Raw genomic sequence first — 23,715 nt, 5'->3', positions numbered from 1 at the left:
CATTCTGTCTTCATTTGGCACAGGAACACCAGAACCAGGCAGGTACCAATGGTTTTAGGGCTCACCTTGCACAGGCCCTTCCACAGCCAGGCTTGGGGAAGGCTCAGGGACTGCAGCAAATGCCCAGGGGCACTGAAGTCCCAAAACTGAAGTCCCAAAACCACTCCAGACCCCACCATGGTGAACTCATGACTTCATCCTAAAGCTGCAATCTTAGGATCCAGCAGAGTTATTTCCGCCTAATGCAGGAATTATCAGAAATAAACATCTGGAAAAGCCTCGAGGGAAAAGTAAATTGCTAAACTGAAACATACCCTCCCCACAAAATAAAAAAAAACCCCAAACTGTCAAGCAGTGTGACAGCTGCACCACACCCACCCCTCCCTGGACTAGACTGAGGGTTGGGATTTTTTGGCTAAGAGGCATTATTAACTATTTGATCACCGTCTGGTAGCTGCAATTTGGGGCCATCCAGCTGCAAGGAGCCTCCAAGCCATGATGAAAAGCAGCTGCTGTAACAGTGTCCCCCTATCCCCTGAGGACCAGAGCTGGCTCTCACGTGCTGGACAGCTGGAAATTCTTACCCTGATGTGCCGTGAGAAAGCAGTTCCCAGCTCCTCAGTTCCCCACACAGCACCATTCCAGGGATTGCAAGGGGATAAAGTTCTTCCATCATGGCATTCACTCAAGCTGTATTTCAGGGACTGTCAGCAAGGAGCAACATTGCTTCAGCTGCATTCCTTAAAACCTGATCAGACCAAGACATTCCAACCTCAAATTCACATCCCCACTCAAACCAGCACTCAGGGTACCATTAAAATTCTCCTCAATAATTAGCTCCAAGGCAGGAAGGGAAAATCCATCTAGCACTATTGCAGATCCCCTGAGGAATCTGCTTCCCTTAAAGCAGACGATACAATGCTCCTTAAACATCTCCTGGCCACTCACTTGCTGCAGCTTCCAGGGAAATTACAGCTTTTCTGAACAAGGGACAATATTGTCCCTCAATTATTTACAGAGTTCAAAACTAAGGTCAAGATAAAGATTTAGAAACAGTTCAGGAAACCGTCTGGGTGAGGAGAGGGATAAAGTTGCAGTGTTACAAATGTTTCCACTGTAATAACGCCCTCAAAGAGTATCTGCACAGAGCACTTCAAAGAAAATCACCAGAAATGTTAATGAAACTCTTCCATGCCCTTGACATCTGCTCCCCACAAATCCCCAATTCCTCCCCAAAGGCCCTTCCCCCAAGAGAAGCCAGGTCTCATCAGCCTCATTTTATTACTTCTAAACTCTTGACATTTTCTCTGGGGTCAAAACACTCCAGACTGAAAATCTGTGTCCAAAGAAGCACTTCAGAATCTAAGAGTTCAGAAGAACCTGAATTTGTCCAAGATACTCCTCCCAGCTCACACCCCCCAGCATCCTCACTGTGCCACAGGACACTGGAACACCCAAGGGACACAGGTCACCCCTTGGGAACAGGGCTCCAGTTCTGCTCCCAGCTGAGGTGAGGACCCAGACAAAGCCATTCAATGCAATAGTGACACATTCCCACATTTCTTCTGCTCAAAACTAACAAAGTTTCAATATTTCACTGTTTATGCAGAATTAGACATCACTGTTCCCATGAGTTTCCTCACCATCCCCAGTCAGGATACACAATGGTAAAGATTTGTGGCTGCTAGAAATACTGTTCATGGTCATGGGAGGTCTTAATTATTTTCTCTGCAATGCCCAGCAGATTGAAAATTTTCTCCAGATGTATAAAAATGGAATTTGAAAGCCTCAAGAGCCATAAGATTACTTCCCCCAAGTCCAGAAGGTTTATATTAAAAATGTCATTACCAAAAAAAAAAAAAAAAAAGCCAAATCAGATGCATTCAAGATCAAAAACTCTTTGCACTGAGGCTGAGAAATATATAAACCTTTTTTTTTTATTCCTGATAAATACCACATGAAAGATTAGCCAATAAAGTCTTTATATTTACAGAAATAACCAAGATTCAGATTCAACTGCTTCCCTCTAATCATCTCCCCACATCAGTCTCCAATGCAAAAGCAGCCAAAAAAAGCTCCACATATGCTCCTTGCAGGGCTGAGACTCATCTAAAGCTCTAAAATATGGGAAACAGTTCAATTTGCACAGTTCCCTGAATAACAAACTGAAATAAAAGCAGTTGTCATGTGCATTGTGCCTTGGTCATTGTCTTGGTCTTAAAATCTTCAAAACCCATTCTTCTGCTGTACATTGGATGTGTTCAGCAAAAAACACAGATTTCAAAATAAACCTAAATAAATGGGGCTTGGAAAAAGGAAGCTGTAAAAAAAAAAAAAAAAATCTTCCTTTCTGCTTTTTTTTTGCAAAGCCCACCCCAAGTTCTTGTTGGTGTTCAGGCTCAGAGTTTTCCTCTTCATCCTCTCTGGGTGCTGGAGCCCAAAATGAGTCCCAGCAGAGCCTCACAGAGCGTTGTACTCCACACATTTGGAGGGGTCTGTTGGGAAGTGCTTCTGGCAAATGGTCATGAGCCTCTTCAGCCCCTGGGAAGTAACAAAACAAGGACAATTCTGTCATAAGGATGCAGCTGTTGAACAATTTAATAGCCTACAGTATTATTAAGCTTAACAAGAAGAATTAAAAAGAAAAGGCTGGGATTTTTATTTTGGTAGTTATTCTGTTTAAAGTTTGAAGTTCTCTTCAATATTAGAGGAGTTTGTGGCATAATCCAAAAGGCTTCAATCCCACCTGGTAAGATTCACAGTGAAGGGTCACAGCAATTCTTTAATCCCTCCTTATCACCAAGGGAACAAATGATATCATAATTAAAGATATTTACAAGAAAGCTGAATATTAAAATTAATTCTAAAGAGCAAAAAGCAATTTCAAAACAAGCTGGAGAGCCAAGACAAGAACCAAACACTTCTCAGGAGGAGAACTGTGGACACAGGACATCACAGAGGCAAACTGAAGCAATCAAGGAGAAAGGCAGAATGTAGGCTTTGCAGTTCTTCCAAAGCATCAATTGCCAAAAACCAACCTGACAGGAACCTTGTGATTATTTTCTTTCAAGTCACACAGAAAAGTCTAACGAAGAAGAAAGGCAATGCTGTGGTGGAAGTGTAATTGAGCAGTGACACTGCACTCCAGGATGGCAGAGCCATGTCCCTGTCATGAGACTCTCCCCATGGAAGGCAGCTCCTCACCCAGGGAAAAATGATTCCCCAGGATGGTGCTTTGGCCCTTCTCATGCAGGCAAGCATGGAAAGGCTGTCCAGCACCACAATGACTCCTTGTTTGGGATGTTCTCCCTCCAGAGTGCTGCAATCAGGAACAAGTTCCCTTGGGAGCACAGGTAATAAATATCCTATGCTCCACTTTGAACCAAACTTGTCAAACAAGACCCAAATATCTTTAAATATGAAGAACATACATGTTTAAAGTCAACTCTGTCTTGGTGCTGCAGTGAGCTGGGTAATTTAGAAGCAGAGGTATGAAATTCCCAGTGGGAAGATGAACTCAAGGATTTCCTTGGCCAACAGAGGAAACCCCAAAAGCAGAGAAGGGACAAACTGGGGAATTCACACACATCTCCCACAAGGTTAAGAGAGACCAAGCAAGGATCCAGAGCAGAGATCCTTCTGCCCAGGAGTGGCAAATGGACAGAGAAAGCCAATTATTGAGCAGCCTGGTCTGGAAGGTTCCCCTGCCAGGGGAGCTGGAACTTGACAGGTTCTTAAGTCTCTTTCAATCCAAAGCATTCTGTGATTCTATAAATTATTCTATGAATTATTCACCATTATGACACAGATCACAACAACATTATTTAGTTTAAAACTATTTCATCCATTAAATATTTCCTATTTCATCCATTAAATACTTCCTATTTCATCCATTAAATACTTCCAAGCATAACTGGAGCCTGTCTCTGAAGATGCATAATCCACATGCCAATTTTCACCTTACAAAATAATTGGTCAAATTTAATTTGTTGTCTTTGTAAGTGTCTGGAGGGCCCTGTGACTTCACATTGATATTTTTTCAGGTTATTTTATTAAAAACTAGAATTGAAGAGAAACCAATGGTTATGCTTATAGCCCAAATACAGAGAGACACAGAGCATTTTGCAATCAATTTCCTTGCAGACATCTGCAGAAGCTGAAAAGCAACAGGAGTCCTGCTGCTGAAGAAGGAAGACATTTATAAATATCTCCCCTACCAGGAGCTCTGAGCTCCATGATGCTGCTCTGGAGGCTTCAGAGTTAACCCAGAAAGTTGTTTTATCTCAATGAAACTGCAATTGGCAAAAGCCAAACCCATTTAGCAATACCAAGAGAGAAGGCTTGTTTCTTCAGACCTGTCCACCCACTGTGTGGAAAGGACAGAGCAGAAAAACAGCACTGCTGCTATTTCCACAACCAGAAGTCCACAGGAATATGAAGATGCCCAGAAGGAACTAAACCTGGAATTTTGAGCCCAGATTCCTGGACTTACTAATTAATGCATTTATTATATATTACTATATGGTATATATTAGTATCTAGTATATTAATTATACTATACTTATAGTATATTTATTAGTATATAGTATATATTAGTATATATTATTTATTATAGTATATTTATAGTATATTTATTAGTATATAGTATATATATCAGTATATTATATATTAGTTGCAGAAACAGTCAGCAGGACTGAATTTTACCGTATTAAGTTCTGTGCATGTTTAAAGCACGAGTTAAGCAGTGAGAGGCCTCAGGAGAATCAAGCCTGTCTCCACAGCTGCTTTGGTGCTCATGCAGGATCACAGCAGTCCAGAAAAACCCATGAGACTGTTCCTGGCCCAGCACTGAGGAGCCTCCAGGTCCAGGATGAGCTGCTGTTCATTGGATGTTCTGCCTGACACAAACTAAACCTGTCCATTCCTGGGACCTGATACCACACCACCTGATGATACCACGACACTGATGTTTCTCAAAGACCCCCCTAGACAAGCAGACCTGTTGGATTTCCAAAGCTGCCATTACCTGGATGTATTTCCTCTGAGTTTCATCGTTGAGCACGTGGGCCACGTGCTTGGAGAAGATCTTCTCGCGGCCCGTGCGCGCGTGGATGCCGACCATGGTGACGCCGATGGGCCAGGGGGCGTTCCCAATGGCCATCTGCAGGTAGGCATCGTTGGCCTGCAGGGAAAGGCACCACTCAGCACCACACCAAGCATTTCTGCACTGCCAGCTGCAGGTAAACCCCCATTCCAGTGTCCCTGATCTGGTGTCACCAACTGCACAACACACCTTCCCACATGGAACTCCGAGGGAAGCAAGGATTGTGCACTGTCCCTCATGAAAAAAAAGGAACTGGATAAGGCAGACTGGTTATCTTGACCAAAACTAAGGTTTACTGGGATCATTTTCAACTCAACCATCTCTGGTTAAATAAGGTTACACTTGTAACCCAGAGCAGTAGCAGCAGGAAATCAGGAATTTCCCCATCAAGAGCACAGATCCTGTTTTAAAGCTGTACACAGACAACATTCCTGGGGAAAAACAGGGATAAAGCTCAAAGGGAAAATTAATAGAAAGAAAGGCAGAAAGGAAGAGAAGTGTAGTGCTGAAAAAAACCCAACATAACAACTGAGAACCAGCAAGTGACAGATACAATTACAGAAAAAACCTGAAGGACATGGAACAGGACATTCCTTCTCTATTAGAGAGCAGCTACAAAACCCACTGATAAGGAGTTCATTTATCACCTCCTATTCAGAAACTGGACAATAAGAAGCAGCAATCATGACCAATGGCTGCAGATTCTTTCCAGCTAGCACTGAACAGACTGGGAGGTGAACAATGAACAAGGCAGGGGTGGCAGACAGACCCAAAGCAAATCTGAGGAGAGGACACAGTTTAGTCATCACCTGCATGAGGCAGAATCTGAACAATCTTAGTGAAATACCCTCTTGGTGACTTAAATATACTTTTGTGATGAAACAGTGTGTGAACAAGCAATTAAAGACTCTTGAAGGACTGTCACAACAGGGTTAATTAAGGCTGAGTGGACAACTTGAATTCTGGCATTTGCCTACTGTTAACACGTTGATTTCAAAATTAAAATCTTCCAAGATTGTCAACTAACAAAGCAGCAAGAATTTGTGGCTGACAGTATTCACTAGGGTGCACAAAGCAAGCAACAGGCAAAAAGAGGCAGAAAACCAAAGAAGCAAAAAGAAGCAAGTCTCCTAGAAAGTAAAATTGAAAAGGATGTGAGTATCTCTAAAAGCATTAGCCTAATGTAAAAAACAAAACAACAAAACATCCAAATGTGTACTCAAGTCATCCAAAATCTCTGTGAAGTTTACTTAAAGCAAGCACCTCCAGGAGAGAGAAGCACTGCTGATTAACCCAGAGATACACCACATTCCTGCATGCTCATTAGTTTGAGGAGGTATTGGAAAGGGAATTTCCACAAAATGATGACAAGCAAGAGAAAAAAAATGCTTCAAAATAAAATCCCACTATCATACATCCCACGTGTTCAGTTCTGCTTCCAAATGATTTGGATTAAATTTGCCTTAGGCCATACAAAGTTTTTTTCAGCATCAAAAGCAGGTTTGCTTGCTTACTTGACAAATTATGTCAAATCCTCACAAGAATAGTAAGAAATACTAGAAATCTGAAGGCAAAAGACAGCTCAGTTTCCTCTGCATATACAAGCTGCTTCAGCAAATGCTATTGGTATTTCAGTTTCATTTCTGAAGCAGCTACAAATAAAACCTAATACTGCCTTTGATCTTGTGTCCCAAAGTACTTCTGCCTCCTGCAGTGAGCAGACTTCATCCAAAAAATCTTCTCATTAACTCACTTCAACTTTACCAGGCCACTTAATGTGAGTTTAGACAAAGAAAGGGACAGTACCTCATATCCAATAACTCAGTTTGCCTCAATTAATTCCTAATTAATTAATCATCAACACCCTATTACTATTAAATACCTTCATTTAACCTTAGAACATCAGGTTTCCCCTTGAGGAATGCCTCTGCAGCTTCATATACCCATCTCTGAGAAAAATTTTCTTCATGTTTACAAAGCTGTGCAGTTTCATGAACCTCAAAAGCTCTTCTGTCAGGCTGTGGATCAAACACTACTTAGAGCCTAACATTTCACAGCCATTTTTCATTTTGTTGGGATAGATGTTGTATTTCCAGCTATGCATCTTCAAAATTAAAAGAAATATGGGAATGTTGAAGCAATAAACTCAACCTTTTACAACCAGGCAGCGTGAACATGACAAAAGGAAAAATATAAACAAACATACCTTCACATATTCTCTTTGCAACATAAATTTAATAATATCTGTTATTGATTCTTTGATGTCTGCAGGAAGTGTCTACAGAAGAAAAGGGAAAGAAAAAAAAGACTTTAGAACCCAGGAAAATCATCTTACTCAGCATTTATGCAAAGTTTAGCAACTACCCTTGCTTGAGGAGTTTCACCAAGGAAAACATGTTCATTATTCAGATGCAGGATCTGAAGAGGAGAGGTTAAGTGGTTACACCTGGTAGCTGATGGCAAAGTGCAAAATGCAACCCCAATTTTCTGTCATGTTTGCAACCCAGGGAGCAGGTGCTGCTTTAAACAGCTGGAAAAGCAGTGAGTGGGCAGATTTCACTGACTGAGATAAAACCAGAACTGGGTGTCAGGAGCTGCAGATACAGAAACTGTCACCAATTCACTCATCCCCTCTCCTGGAAGGGCCCTGATGCTGGGTACTTGGGAAGCAAAGCAGAGGCATTTCGAGTGATTCACCCTTTTGCGGAGCTTCCTGAAGAGCGGCCGCAGGTAGGACTCGGTCTGTTTCTGGGTGGCGCTGTTCAGCTTCCCCTGCACGCCCCGCTTCACGTAATCCTCCCTGGCATTCAACTCCTTGGCCCAGACTCCCAGGAGGAACTGCAGGGAGCAAGCACATCGGTGTCATGGTGCCATCTACTGACACAACACAGGGCTAAGCCAGCAAGGCAAGGTGAGGTTTTTTTTTGGAGAATGCTGAGTTAGGAAGGTTAAATCTTTTTCAGAGGGATAGGAACAACTCTGTTATCTTAAATGTACACACACAAATTAAAGCTTCAGCTCTTGCTGTGACTTTGATTACCACAACAGTTTCACAGGCACTGGCTGACTCAGCTGAGAGGCAACACAGCTTTCTTGCCAGGAAACAATTTCCTGCCCTCCACTTGAACCTGTGGACTTCCTTTAAAACTCTCCAATTTCACTACCAGTATTAGGTGACATTCCAATTCAGCTTGTACTGTTCCAAGGAAACTCCTCCACAGGTTTTGATGCCACAGTACCACACAGAGGCAGCTCCAGACAACTGCCTCAAATATCACATGAAAATCAAAACCTCATTTATTTTGTCTGGAAAGCAGGAGCAGATTTTGAAGAATGTTGCACTCCCAAGAGCTCTTTCCCAAATTTGGCACAAGTCGCTGCTGTGACTAACAAAGGCTGTGGAGTGCCAAGCATTTCAAAAAACCCACATCTTACACATAACAGGAGAGATTTTCCTCTCAAGCAGCTGAAACCCATCCTTCTATTCTTGAAATGCATCTGCACGGCATTAATAATATGACAGAACTACAGAATAATTTGAGTTTGTTACCTTCAAGAACTTGGTTATGATGTCCATATCATAGTGATCATCACCCCGTCCTAGGGATTCTCCCAAAGCCTGGAAAAGGGGAAAAAAGGACAATTATTTCCACTTTGCCTAGTCTGGCAGCACCACCACAGCAGAGCATGGTTCACTGCATGAACCATGTGTTTGGGATTTCTTGTGAAATTTATTGCACAAACTGCAATAAATTCCACAAGAAATCCCAAACACTGGTCATGGAACAGCTACAAATGCTACTGAAATTCATTAATCTATTAAAAACATTTGCATCACAAGGGCAATATGATTATTTCTGAAAAGTCAATGCAACAGTAATTCTTCAGTCATTACTACTAAATTATTGGCATAATTAGCAGCTGTCTGACTGCACTGTATTAAAGGGAACTGTGGGTGCAGTGCATTTTTTGAGATCCCCAAAGCCATCAATTAACCTAATTATTTTGTTATGCTATTTCAATTCTCTGTACTGGGGCTTTTTATCATTTAATTGCAACTGTGAATTTGAGGGAACAAATTTTTTAAAAACATCCCAAAACCTAGCAACAAACCACTAAAAAAGCCCAGCTGTTTGCTCCAATTCTCCACCAAAACCTCAAAACTGTAAATACTAACAGTAAGTCTTATAAACATTTTCCAGTAGGAATAGTTCCATTTATAATCAATTTCCATTGCCCTCATGTTTCCAAAGTGAGTTTTATTTTTAAAAATCTCCTAGATTTGAAGTCAAATTCAATGTAAGCCTTCATGCTCAAGGCAATGCAGCTGAAGTAACATAAAATTAAGATGCAGTGTTTTCAAACTTAGAAAAAGATTGTTTGCATGGCTTTAACCAAGCCTGCCCTACTACCACAAAAAGGGGTAATTTTAAGAGCTAACAGATCAATAAAATTCAGGTCCAATACAACTCCTGCTATCCACTCTGGTACTGCAATTATTTTAAACCAGAACCCCTGGCACCATAAAAAAAACCCAGACTATTTTTTAATAATAATGTATTCACTTCAGCTTTCAGTTATAAATCATATTATTTCTTAAACACACTTTTGGAAGGATGTTATGAAGATTAACTCCTGCAAAGAGTTTTGAAGATTAAGGGTAAAAGTCTTCAGCTCAAGTTAATGTGCTTTTCAAAACATTATCCTGAAATACCAGGTGCTGAATGCATTTCCTGGCACTTACTCACACAAACACCACAGGATTCTTTCAGAACAGAGCAGCCACTTGCACTCAAGTTTTTGGGCTGCACTTATATTTCCTTTGGTCTGCCTCCTCCCTTTTTTTGGTCCTAGATGTTTTTATATCAAATATTCTTTCTGTGTGTCTATTTTTCAGAGTCCTTTTTCCTTATATAGGGAAAATTAATTGGTACTGACCTTATTACCCTCTCAAATATTCACTGGAAAGGCTTTGGCATTTATGACTAGGTAATGTACTGGAAATAAATTCTCTACTTCTGAAATCCTGGAGAATGAATCTTTACTGTATCACTGTCTTTGCAGGCAACACCTGTCCCCTTTGGGATGAAATGTTGTAAACAAAGACCACTTGGGTTTTCATTTGTAAATTTTCTCCTTAAGAATACTTCAAAATGCCCAAGTCAGCTGTTGAAAAGAAGACAACTTTGTCTAAACAATCCTGAGGCTTCCTCACAGCAACACACCACATCTAACATCCCTTAGTTATGACCTATCCCATACCTCTAGTTCTTCAATAGTAGTATTCTCCTCATGGACCTTCAGGTCATTCTGGGAGTCATCATCTCCTGCTTCTTGGCCACCCACAATTTCATTCAGATACTGCTGATCAATCTTATCCAAAGCAGCCTTCAGGTCATTTCTTAAGCCCTAGGAAACAGGAAAAAAGAAAAAAAAAAAAGAGACTGGTTTATAAAAAAAACCTCAAGTAAATAAAAGCAATTCAGTACTGTCAATGTGAGCATCAAACTTCTGTTTAAAGTGCAAATTTTGTAAAAACACACATAAAGGTTTAGTGTTGTTTGAATTTAACTGAACTCCAACAACAGTTTCTGCTTCAGCACTTAACAAAAATCAGGTGCATGAACTTCTGAAGTGCTCATATCTATGATATCTATGAAAAATATTTTTACAGTATTTTCATCAAAAAAAAAAAAGCCTGGAGGATGGAATCAGCCTCTAGGACTTTCTTCAAGTCATTTCCTCCAAGCAATACACTGAACCACCCCAAAACAAATGAAAACCAGACCATAACCATCATCAGCTCTACAAGTCCTCACATCTGCCCTGAAAAAAGCTGTAAATAACTCTCACTCCTTCAGTGCCAGACATAAAACAATAATATTGCTTCCTTTTATTACAAATTATTTAAACATAGCAGAATGTTTTCTATAGATTCACTGTTTAAAACCCTCAACTTTAGAAAAGGTGACTAAAAAATCCAGAATCTGTTCAAAACCATATATAAAGTTAAAAGGTTTTCTAAAATAGAACACAAAACTCACCTTAACCACAGTTGAAGGATTTGCCTTCTCATCTTGAGACATAAAATACACAGCTCTATAAAGGACATTCCCTACCCTCAGATAAATTCAGCTACTCCACAGGGAATGGATATGCACAGTTACTTCCCCTCTTCCATCATCATACTTAGCTGTCTGGAGCATTTCTATAAATCATTTAATTACTCTAAAAATGTCTGAACCACAAGGCTGATTGACTAAGCAACCTCCAGAATCCCCCTAGACAGCAGCAGGAGTGACTGAAACATGGAACAAAAATCCAGCACAACCCCATTTATGGGCTCTCTATTTCCTAATCCTGCTCCTGTGATCAATGTCTCTGGAAGGGAAGTTTTCATTAGCAGAGCTTTTATTTCTAGATCTGTTTATCTTCATTTTAAAGACTTAGAGAGGAAAAGGCTTCCCTTTGATGGGCAGTCCCAGGAAAGGCATTTAAAACAATTCCATTTGCCACAAGTTAGGGAAGAAAATGCAAATTGTCACTCTGTTAGTAAGGCTGTAAATCTGGTTAACAGTGAATGCAAAACAAACCTCAATTGTATCTCCTCACTTCATTGATCATTCCTTAAGACAAAATGAATAAATTAATTAGATCTTCAAGTCAGTTTTTCAGTTGATGGCTACTTCAAAGGGAAGGGGGAAAATGACACTTCCATAACAAGTTACAGCTCTGGAATTCAAGAATTTGAAAAATCATTTATATCCTAAAAAGACAGTATGCAGTCCTGCTCTTACTTACCTGTGCCTTCTCAGGGGTGCAGATAATCATAAACACAGGATTATTTTAATAGTAAATTCTCTGCTCATTAAAAAGCAGGGGCAGAACAAGCTGGGGTATTAGTGCCACCTGAAGGCCCCTTTTCCAAGTGACAAGGGGCTGGTAGGTTTCTAGGGCTGAACTCTGTAACTTAATTGTAATTGTGCAGAAAACTCTAATATTTAACATAGTTTCTCAGCAAATAAAAATAATACTAAAAAAAAAAGAGACAAGAGCATGTATTCTCTTTGCTGTCTATTACCCCCTCCTCCTGAAAATTAACAGCTACTAAAAATGATTTTCAGTAATTTTTCTAGGGTTATTTACACCATGACTAAGTAAGAGCCAGGCTTACCTTGTTCACTTCAGGTGCAAGAATTTCTATCTTCCTCAGACGTTGAAATGCATCATAATCTGTTTCTCCAAAGAGCCTGATGGGCTCACCCCTCTCTCGTAACCTCCTGATAACCTGAAAAGAATCAAAGCACTCCCTGACACATAAAGGAAGCAAAATAAAATCCAGAATGACAGATTTATTTACTTTGCTTAGAATAACAAGCTGAGCTAGACTGGAGAGGAAATGGCAATATTTTAAGCAGTCAAAAAATGTTCCAGACACTTTACAATCTAAATATAAAATTCCCACGGTATTTCAGTGAAAGGTCATTCCAAATATTACTGATCCAAATTTTGCATAAAATCCCAGGCTGGCTGATACAGCCAAACTTCTTCCTGCTCTGACTTGTTTAAACAAATACACAAAAATCATCCCTCTGGCAGAGCTTAAAGACCATTTTCAAAATCACAAAGGAACTTGACAATAATCTCACTCACCTATGTCTTGGCAATAAAAAGAGCTGGGCTGCAGGTTGTCCCAGCTCAGCTATGAGATGATCTACTGAAAATCCCTATCTTTATAAACATCTGGGAAATATGAAGTCCCAAAATCTAATAGGATACTTACTTTAAAAGTAACTATCTATATCTAGATAGTTACTTTAAAAGTAACTATAACAGAAGGGAAAAAGCCTCCCTTAACTCAATTCAAACCTCAAACCAAACACAAAACCAACAACCCCCATTACAAAACCTGAATATCCTGACAAATTAAGGGGAGGTGTGACATGCTTGGATGACCTCAGCTGTGAATTTCAGTTTTTCCAGGATTAGAGTGTATTCTGTACTTCTGAACTTCCTGTTTCTGCTCTGGGGTGTGGATCTGTTTGTGAACTTAAATCCACACAGGCATTTTTAGCCTTAGAAAAGGCAAAGAACATCCCAGCTGCTCTGCCTTTAGGATTGTTTCTTCTAGAGGCTAAAGTAACCTTCCAAAACTTGATTTCTAAATTTGTGCTCAGACCAACAAGTTACAAAGAAAAGAAGCTCAGGGAAAAATAAATCTCAGAAAAAGTCAGCATGCTATCTTCAGTGCTATCCAAGAATAATGCTGGTATTGAGGGTATCTCTCTGAAAGAGCTGTAAAATGTTATAAAACATCTGTGTAAATCCCTGTAACAGAGAGGCTCTACCCATCTGCACCTCCCTATGCATTCAACTGGACAGCAGAGCCCTGATAAGCAAAGATAATCAATGATTGCTAACTGCAAAAATGGAAGCTTATTATTAAATAAAACTGCCATAAAAAGTACAGCTCACTGGATGAAACAGCCCTTACAAGAAATTTCAGGTGCATTTGCTGTAAACTCAAGGAGTCAGTTTATGGTTTTTGACTTTACCTCCTGTCTGGAAAGAGTCATTGGTAACTTTTCCTCTGCCAGTTCAAGTTCCAGCACTGGATTTGACGTAGCCAGAGGTTTCTCCTCCTCTTCCTGCTGCTGTACCTACATTCAACAGACAAAGTTACTCCTGTGCAATGGAAACAAACCCACATATTGATGAGAAATGATGGCAAGATAGAGAACTCTGGAACACAGACTTTGGTATGACTAAATAAACCTTTAGTTTCATAGTTTTATGGTCCATAATTGCATCTCACAAAACAATAAAAGTTCTTGATAATATCAAGAATAACACTTCTGCAGGTTGCAGGAAGCACTCTCTCCAGCAAACAGAAAGGACAATTGCTGAAGTTTGGCTGTCACTTCAGCAGGCAGATGCCAGCACTGGTGCCAAGAATAACAAATCCACCCTCAGCCTGTTGATTCCTGCCCCTGTCCCATCCTTCCTACCCATGCAAGACCATTTGCATCAATGTGTGATGAACCAGAAGGGGGAAATTATTCAAACAGAAAAAATACTCTGAAAAACACAAATACTGGCACTGTTCCCAGCCTGCTTCACTTCCTCATCCAGCTCCCAGCACAGACAGAAGGACAGGAAGGAAAACTCCAGAGCAGGGTGAGAGTGGAGCTGCCTCTCCCAGGGTCAGTTACAGTGTTTATTACCTGCAGCTTCAACAGGATCAGCACGGTTAGCAGTGATCCACAGTTTCTGTTGGGTTTTGAGAGGCAATGCACCTCTCCAACCTTGTTTTAGGTAATGCTCTCTCTAACAACCTTGCCTGCTTCTTACAGGTAAAAAAAAAAAAAAAAAAACCAAAAACAAAAAAAAGAGAAAAGACACAACTCCTCCTAGGAACAGGATTCCTCTTAGTCTAAAAGAAAGAAGGTCCCTGAATCAAAGAGAGCATCCCTTCTTCATTATTCAGTATTTTAATAATGCAAAGCAACTCTTTGATCAAAGTAACTTTGAGGCAGCAGCCATGTAACTACAGCTCCCTGTATAAGCTCAAATTCAACATTTCTGACAGCAGGAGCAGACTGCTGGTGGTAATATTCCTATAATGAGGAAATCTCTTCAGTGCTCACTCATATCTTGTTCATTCTTAATTTATTTCCTTTCTGTACTTGCTAAAAGGGAAACAATCCAAAGAATGCCAGAGCAGCCTGCAGCATTCCCTGTGCATGGGCAGCCTGTATTAGGGTTGATCAATCTGAGGAAGGTGGACAGAATTTTTTTTTTTTTTATTTTTAATAGGCTTTTTATTCTTTCAGTCTGTATTAAGGTTGATCAATCTGAGGAAGTTACTGGACAGAATTTTTTTTTAATAGGCTTTTTATTCTTTCAGGACACAGTGCCAGCTTTGCTTAGGTGTCAGTGTGACTCCATGTGGCTGGCAGGATCCACCCCTGGGGCCTCAGCTACAAGATTCAGCAATTTCAGATGTACAAATCTACATTCAATGCTGTATTAGCAAACACAGAAAAAAATCAAAAGATCAATCCTACAAGTACAGATGTTTGGAATGAACAAGGGAAAGACAAGTAAATCAATGTTTAACACATAAAGGGAGGGGGGAAATAAAATTCCATCAATGCAGGGAAGGAGGAATTGACAGGGGACAGAAAATATGGAAAAAGGTGTAAAAGTTTTTTCTGAAGTATAGTCCCAGAGCAGAAGGATACATACAAATTTTAACTTACAAACATTCTTGAAATAATTAAGAGATAGCAGCACAGAAGAAAAGATTTGATCCGTTCTGTCGGCTGGACTCCAAGTTATAAGCAGTATCTTTACCACTGTTATTTTGTTTCTGTGCTTTCTTCAAGCAAGTGAAATTATTCCAACTTATTACATCTAAGCAAAGTAAAAAAAGCACCTGCATTTAAAAGGAAATCAGTCTGTGTTCCATGTCTCATTATCAGAGTAAAGAACCAATGCAGAAATCTGGGAGGCTCTAAGAAGATACCAAATTTACCAAAGTAACTTATTTTAAAACCATTGTCAGGGTTGCATTTCACACCCAAACTGCTGTGCAGCAGCACAGGTAACCCCACTTGAACCACATCAGGTTCTGAAGAATTCCAGCTAATGCCCAGGAGGCAGCAGGCAGCCATGTGCCCTTGGAAGAGCAGCTGGATCCCCAGAGCTTTTCCAGGACTTTCTGCTGCGCGTTCCCAGAATCGTTTTGGCATTGATGTTCAAATGTGCACAAACAGATCAAGGTTTCAGAATAAGTCACTAACTGGGTAAAGGTCACTGGAAAACAAAGCTCCTATTTGTGCCCTCTAACAGCAAACAAGATTATGAAACTGTCTTCCCCAGGGAATGCATCCCCCTCCCAGACACCCCGTCAGGCAGGCAGGCAGGCACACACACTTGGAAAAGACAACAACATTCTTTCCATCTCAGGAAACTCTTGCCCTGACACCATTACAAGGCAGATAAAGCCTTCCAGATCACCCATTTGTTGCAAAATGCACCCGAGGTTACCAATTGTTTCTAATATTTTGCCAGCAAGAACATAAATGCTGTTGTTGCACAGCTTCAGCGCTGGGTGGTTAATGGCCAAAACCCAAATACAAATTTAGGAGAGTTGGCAAATCTTTTTTGATGCACACCCACACTATACTGATTTCTTTTGGACATTTTGACAATGAAGATGGGATACAATTATCCAAATGTCTCCATTTTCTCAGTAAGGGGAGGAAGGTGGCTATATCAGATCCAGTGTTCATGCCTAACAACACAATTTCATAAGAAAGGAAAACAAGCTTTGATCCCGAGCCACTTCATGCTTTCCACAAATAAAAACAAACAAACAAAAAAGGAAACAAAAGGCAAACCATAACACAAACTTAAGTAGCTGTATGTCATGCATATCTTTTCCTGCATTGAAAATGGTTTTGGAAAGTCATACCTCTCCAGGTGGCTTCTCATTTACAGGCTAATGTATAACATTAACAGATTGAACAAAGAACAACAATTATCATTAACAACATTGATATTGTTGATAAAAAAAAATAAAATGCAGACTTCAAAATAAACACAGCAAGTGCTGGAAGAACAATTTCCATACCTTGTAGCCACATCTCTGGAAGTAGGCCTCCTCTTCCTTTTTAGCTAACTCACTGCGTTTGAAATATTTCTTATTGCCCTAAGAGAGAGGAGAGTTGTTACCAGCTCAGAATTTTGCATGGTTGAGCAAAAATGGCTCAAGCTTTCTTACTTGGCTTGGTGAATTCAGCTACATCCTTTCCCAGAGATGCCTAGCTGGAAGCACCTCTGAAATCAGCAATATGGAGTTACTTTGCAGGATATATGGAGAAGCAGAATTAAAAGTACAATGTGCTTGCCAGCACTTTAGAAAACCCAAGTTTTTTGTCATGTAAGGCCATGGTGTAAAGCTTCACTTCAGACATACACAACCAGGCCCAGGATGTTTAGATAAACCATACTAAATACATGATTTGGCATTAAATCAAGGAGGTTGGAGAAACCACCTTTATACACAGTATTTTATAAGCTTGCTTGGAGAAGCTTTGTAGAAATGTGCCTGAAAAGACATCCCAGACACACAACAGGTGGAAAATGTGGTCACCCCAAAGCATTTTCCTTGACTAGTGCAAACCACAACTTCTTCCCTCATGCTTGGCCTGATGTACAACAGCCTCTGACTGCAGCTCCCTCCTTCAGCATCTGATGCCAAAACCCAAAATCAGACACCCCTGAAAGGGGCTCTGCTGTACTGTGGGGTTTTTAGGTACACAAACTGCTCACACCCTGCCTGGATATGGGGTTTTTAGGCACACACAAAAAGCTTACACTCTGCAGGCATATGGGGTTTTTAGGCACACACACCACTCACACCCTGCCTGGATATGGGGTTTTTAGGCACACACGCACTGTCAGACCCTGCCTGGATATGGAGTTTTTATGGGTCCACACATTGTCACACTCTACCTGGATATGGGATTTTTAGGCACACACACTCCATTCATACCCTGCCCAGATATGGGGTTTTTAGACAAACACAAAAAGCTCACACCCTGCCTGGATATGGGGTTTTTAGGCTCACATCCTGCCCGGGAATGGGGTTTTTAGGCACACACACACACCCTGCCCAGGTATGGGGTTTTTAGGCACACACACAGAGCTCACACCCTGCCCAGGTATGGGGTTTTTAGGCTCATACACACTGTCAGACCCTGCCTGGATATGGGGTTTTTAGGCACACACACAGAGCTCACTCCCTGCCTGGATATGAGTTTTTAGGCTCACAACCTACCCGGGTATGGGGTTTTTAGGCACACACATACACAGAGCTCAGACCCTGCCCGGGTATGGGGCTTTTAGGCACACACAGAGCTCAGACCCTGCCCGGGTATGGGGTTTTTAGGCACACACAGACTGTCAGACCCTGCCCGGGTATGGGGTTTTTAGGCACACACAGAGCTCAGACCCTGCCCGGGTATGGGGTTTTTAGGCACACACAGACTGTCAGACCCTGCCCGGGTATGGGCAGAACGAGGCTGTGAGGAGGAACGAAACCGCACTCTGCTCACCAAAGTTCGCACTGCCTTTCTCATCTGCCGGTGCCCGAAATAAACTAAACCAGCCCCAAAGCCCATGGAACACAGCGAGGCTGAATCCAGGCTGCGCCCCCCCCCCCCCCCCCCCCCCAAACCCCTCCTGGCTCCTGCCAATCCCATCCTGGCTCATCCCGGCCTAGGCCGCCCCCTGCCCCGGCCCATCCCGGGCCGCTCCCGCCTCACCGCCGCCCCCCTCCCGGCACCCACAGCCCGGGCGGCTCCTGCTGTCCACGCCGGCCGCCCTCACCCCCAGGAGCTCCTTCTCCTCCAGCTGCTGGCGCTTCCTGCTGATCTCCCGCTTCAGGATGTCCATGGCGGCCTCGGGAAGCGCCGCAGGAAAACAACAGCGTCACTTCCGCGGAGGCCGCGCCGCCGCGTGGCGCCCCCTGGTGGCTCGGAGGAGCGGCGGGAGGGGCGCGTCAGGCCCTGCTCCCGAGTGACAATGACAGACGAGAGGAGATGGCAGGAAATGGCCTCAATTGTGCCAGGAGACGTTTAGACTGGATATTAGCAAAGGTTTGTTCAGTATTTATGTAATCTCATGCTGTTGTTGGAAGCAGATTATTTAAAGTGATACACAGACGGTATGAGGCACACTGCCCGTCTTTAGGGCGGTGTTGTCTTTTTATACTAAAAACTACATGTGCATTATTTACCATAACTTCCCAATACCTATCACCTATGTTAGACAGTGAGCTTCTACTCTAAACTAATCTAAAAGTGCCAACATCACAGCAGAAGATGGAGGCCAAGAAGAAGAAGAAGAAGGAGAAAGGCTGGACACGCCCCAATTCCTTTATCATGCGCCCTGAACCCCCACTCTAAAAACTCCAAAAATCCATTTTTCACCCCGTGACAAACTAACTATTATTCTGCTTAAACTCTTTTGACTTGTAATTCTTCATATAAAGGTTGATAATTGTTTTTTCCGAGGGCTAAATCAAAGGCACAGGGGTCTGGGGCTCTGTGCCAAGGTCTCTGAGCCCCGGGGCAGGGCTCGAGCCCTCCAGGGCAGCCAGAGGAATTTCTGGGTTCCAACAATGGTATAAGGGCAGTAATTATGAGACAGAGCCAAAATATAGCTGCTTTGTATCAAGGAATCTAGCAAAAGAGGTGGAATATCATTTTTACAGAGGTCTTTCCCTCTTTTAGTACAGCTGGTTTTACAAAAGGGTGCTTGACAGGTTCTTTAAAGAGAGTCTGCATGCAATTTATTCAGCTGTCTTCTCTGTTTAGCTTGAAAAATCTTTGGGGAAAAGTCTCTCTGACTGTGTTTGTGCAGTGCCTCATGCCACGGGCCTTGGTTGCAGATGACAGCTAATACCAGATAAATCATGGCCTCAGGAAAAATTTCTTCTCCAAAAATGTTGTTGAGCACTGGGACAGGCTGCTCAGGGAAGTGGTGGAGTCATGGTCCTGGGAGACATTCAAAAGATGGGTAGGGGTGGGATGTGGGGATGTGGTTATTGGTGAACTTGGCAGGGTAAATTATTGGATTTGATGCTTTTAGAGGTCTTTTCCAACCTTTCAATGAGGCTGGTTACTGGCCAGCCACACAGGGTGCAAATGCCATGTAGGAAGGTGGAATGCCTGTGATTTGTTTCCTTCATGCCTTGAGGACTGAGGCAGCTGGTAGGGTTTGAGCTCCTTAGAGTGCACACCCCGGAGCTAAATGCTTTTGTCATCAGCCTCTCAGCATTTGTGACACATTTCCTTATTTACCTGATTTTCTCCAGCTATTTCCATCTTGTGGCTTGTAAAGTTCAAAGGGTCCAGAAAACCAGAAAAGCTTTGAAGAATGAGTAAGAACTCCTCTCAGATATTTTTTTCTTTAGGTCCTCACAGATTTCTTCCTTGTCTTTCCCCGTTGTAAGATCCTGTTTTGGAGAGTTGTAACCACAGCTGGCTTTCACCCACTTTAGATAACCTGAGCTGTGTCATGACTCTTCCTTGTAGGAAATGGCCCAGTGGTTTTTACAGGTGTTGTTTAACCCCAGGCTGGTGGGTTCTGGATTTAGAAGTCATGCAGTGCTTTACCTCAGGCTTGAATGCAATTGCTTTGCAATGAGGAAGCAGGAACTGCCCTCCTACGCTTCTCAGAGCTCTCAAAAAGGAAATTATATCACATCTGATGGTGATAGCATCCAAGAATATCTCTGGATGAGTCCTGGGGGAATGTGCCCACATTTGGGTAAGGGCAGAAGTTGGGAGGCTGGAGGAATACTCTGTAGTGGACTTTATGGAGAAGGAATCCAGATGCTTGTGTCAGAGTGCCAGCTGCCCCCTCATTTACTCTAGAGTACACACAGCCTTAGACCTTCTTCATTTCCTGCTCCAGTCTCACACTGGCCTGGTTTTGGCAGGGATACAGGTAATTTTCTTCCTAGTACCTAGTGCAGTTCTGTGGTTTGGATCAGGTATGAGAATAACTGATAACACACTGATGCTTTAGTTTTTGCTAACCAGATTAATACTGAGTCAAGGACTTTTCAGCTTCTCATATCCTGCCAGCAATGAGACTGGGGGACACAAGGCAGCCAGGACAGCTGACCCCAGCTGACCAGAAGGATATTCCATGCTCTATGGCATCACACTCAGTATTTAACTGGGGGGAAAGTTGGTTGGGGGCTGCTGCTCAGGAACTGGCTGGGCATTGCTCAGCAGGTGGTGAGCAATTGCATTGTGCATCACTTGTTTTTTATTATTATTATTATTATTATTATTATTATTATTATTATTATTATTATTATTATTATTATTATTTCCTTTGTTGTCCCCTTGAACTGTCTCTCAATCCAGAAGTCTTCTCACTTTCACTCTTCCGATTCTCTCCTACATCCCTCTGTGGCTGAGGAAGAGTGAGAGCCTTTGCACCATTGGGGATTAAACCATGACACGCATTGTATCTCAATTAGAGACAGTCCAAGAAGAAGGAGGAAAGCCAACTCACAATTCAGCCAACTTTCACACAGTATTTGTGAGAAAGATGCAGTTACTGTCAGGTGACTCTTAGACCAAAGATCCCTTGGTTGGTTGGTTGCTTGGTTGCTTGGTTGCTTGGTTTTTTTGTTTGTTTGTTTGTTTGTTTTAAAGGTGTCAGGGAGGGGTAAAAGGGACAAATAAGCAGCTGATTAGTTTATGTTGGTGAAACAGCTTTGGCAAGGTTGGAAAGAAATGCTGTACCTCTAAAAGTGGCCTAAAATTTCACTACTGATGATTTAACTTTCCACAATTGCTCTTTTCCCAGTGCTTCTGGTTCTGTGCTCTCTTGCCTCCAAATCAAAGCATCCTGTAATGTAAATCCCCTCTGTGATCAAGACTTTGTCTTGTCCTATGGAGAAGAAGTGGCAATTTCCAGAGTATTACATCTCCCACAAGAGTTACTATGCATGCAAATATATGGTTTATGTTGGTTCTGGTTTTTTGAGGACATTCACCAATATGTCCCCCCAAAAAAAGGAAAGAGAGAAAAAATCTTTGGTGCCACCCATCCATTTGAGATTTCTCTTTTTGAAGAGATTACAAAACCTTCTAATCTATAAGAAGAAGTGACATCTTTTTTCTTTCACTGACACCTTATGAAGAGATCCACTCTTACTTCCTCTCTGATCTCCAGGATGGCAAATCTGTTTGACTCCTCTTTGCCTTGAGGTCAGGGCAGCATTTTCTGAGGGACATGGATTGTTGAGATGGCTGGGTCAGGTCTTGACTGGACACAGTTCAAAGCTCCTCTGTTCCTCAGAACATCTTCCTGAGGCAATATCTGTGCTGGCAATTTGCCATGGTCCCTGCTTGCTCTGTTCTGGATCTCTCATGCTCTGTCTCCATTCACACGTTCTCCTTGGCCCTAGGGTGGGCAGCTGGAGCTCCACTTGCTGGACAAACCCATGGTGCTCATGAAAGCTCACAGTGTGAGATCTCATCCTTGGATCACATAGTGGAAACTGTTCCTGAACACTGCAAAAGGATTTCTCTAAGTCACCACCATTCTGAGGAGCCCTGAGAGTGTGGAAACTGTTTAACTGTGTTGTGAAAGCAGACAATTCCTTCCTTGTGCCAGTCCCTCATGCATGCAATGATCCCTTAGATGACATCACTGTATAAGATATTTTTAACACAGTGAAACGTGTGCTTTTCCAGCTGTATTTCAAATTATCAGTTTATCATACATGGCATTACTCTACTCATTAGAGTCAATTAGATCATTGCTATAAATCCAAAGCTTGACTATTTGTTTTCTACTGCTCCTGTTTTGCTTTTCAGGGCAGTCCTGCTGGTTTGGTACCACTATGGCTGTGTATTTCTGTCTCTCATGTGATTAATAAATATGATATTTGCTATCAGGGCTGCAGTCAGGTCTTTAAGCTCTCACAAAATCATTTTCAGAGTCTTGAGAGCTCCCAGCAACTGAGCTTGGGTCTGGAAGCAATAGTGTTAGCCATGTTTTCCCCATATCCAGGTTTCTGCAGACCTCTGGAACAACCCCACAGAGTTAACCACAAAGCTACTTTGAAGTAATTTCCTTCACAACATTAAATATGAAATCAAGACTGGAAAGGGAAATCTAGAAGTTATTCCAAATCTTGGAACATTTGTAAGAGCCTTGTAAGCAATAGAAATAGCAGCTTAAAACATACATGAGGTTTTTCATTCCAATTTCTATCTGGTTTAGTGATTGCTCAGCTTTATCTGCTGCAAGCCAACTGCCAACCTGCAGACAGATTATTGAAGGCAGCTCAAATAACCCAGTTTCACTCAAATAACCCAGATGTCATCTATTTGCCAAAGTGGTAAAACGGATCAGAATAATTTTGACTGCTCTCAGTGGTTGTATTCAGTTTACATTTAGTTGTTTTCAGGTCATATCTTTATGGGCATCCAGTTTCAGTTATCTATTTGATATTAGAACAGGGAAAACCCCAGTTCAGCCAGCATATGCTTTCACTCACACACAGGAGGCAGAACTGATGCCTTGCAGCTGACCAAGATTGCAGAACTCATTTCAAGTAACAAGGGCACAGATGACTCTTGGAAACCCTTTTTAGATAAGTACATGGTTCCTTTTATTCATCTTCAAAACACTATACCAAAAAAGACATTGGATAAAATTGCCTTTACACCATGACTAAGTATGTCCACTTCTGGCAAAGGGAGATCTACACTCAGTCTGTCTTTTCTTTTTTTTTATTAAAGCAGTCCTTAACTTTTTGAGAGGGATTAACCCATCCAATTCCCCATTCTTTGCCCCCACATCTACTTTGTTACAGGTACCTCCAGCCTGTCACATCTACAGGCACCTCCAGGTGTTCTATCAGAGGTGTCAGTATTGCTGCTAAGGATTGCAAACTGCACCTGCCTACAACCCTGGCACTGGGGATGGGCCCATCCCCTCCATTTAGTCAATTTAAGCCACTCTGGGCTTTCACCTTTCCAAACAGCACACAGTCTCCAGGAGATCAC

General features: G+C 41.9%; 1 protein-coding gene across 3 annotated transcripts; it reads right to left on the bottom strand.

The window, feature by feature from the left end:
- Positions 1 to 1,919: 1,919 nt before the first annotated feature.
- On the bottom strand, positions 1,920 to 18,585 carry PRPF18 (pre-mRNA processing factor 18). 3 transcript variants are annotated; one of them, XM_059473115.1, is made up of 11 exons: positions 18,503 to 18,585; positions 16,743 to 16,820; positions 16,584 to 16,610; positions 13,660 to 13,764; positions 12,279 to 12,392; positions 10,367 to 10,513; positions 8,655 to 8,723; positions 7,802 to 7,942; positions 7,311 to 7,382; positions 5,027 to 5,182; positions 1,920 to 2,541 (listed from the first exon to the last, which is right to left on the bottom strand). In XM_059473115.1, exons 1-11 carry the CDS (start codon positions 18,566 to 18,568, stop codon positions 2,461 to 2,463), a joined length of 1,056 nt encoding a protein of 351 aa, XP_059329098.1. In that variant the 5' UTR covers positions 18,569 to 18,585; the 3' UTR covers positions 1,920 to 2,460. The 3 variants fall into 3 exon arrangements, with proteins under 3 accessions (XP_059329098.1, XP_059329099.1, XP_059329100.1); XM_059473116.1 differs by lacking the exon at positions 16,584 to 16,610 and having other exon boundaries at positions 18,503 to 18,583; XM_059473117.1 differs by lacking the exons at positions 16,584 to 16,610; positions 18,503 to 18,585 and adding an exon at positions 18,463 to 18,491.
- Between the last annotated feature and the right edge of the window lie 5,130 nt (positions 18,586 to 23,715).

Source organism: Ammospiza nelsoni, chromosome 5 (assembly GCF_027579445.1).
Source record: "Ammospiza nelsoni isolate bAmmNel1 chromosome 5, bAmmNel1.pri, whole genome shotgun sequence".
Lineage (NCBI taxonomy): Eukaryota > Metazoa > Chordata > Aves > Passeriformes > Passerellidae > Ammospiza > Ammospiza nelsoni.
This window is presented reverse-complemented; position numbering and strand designations above follow the sequence as displayed.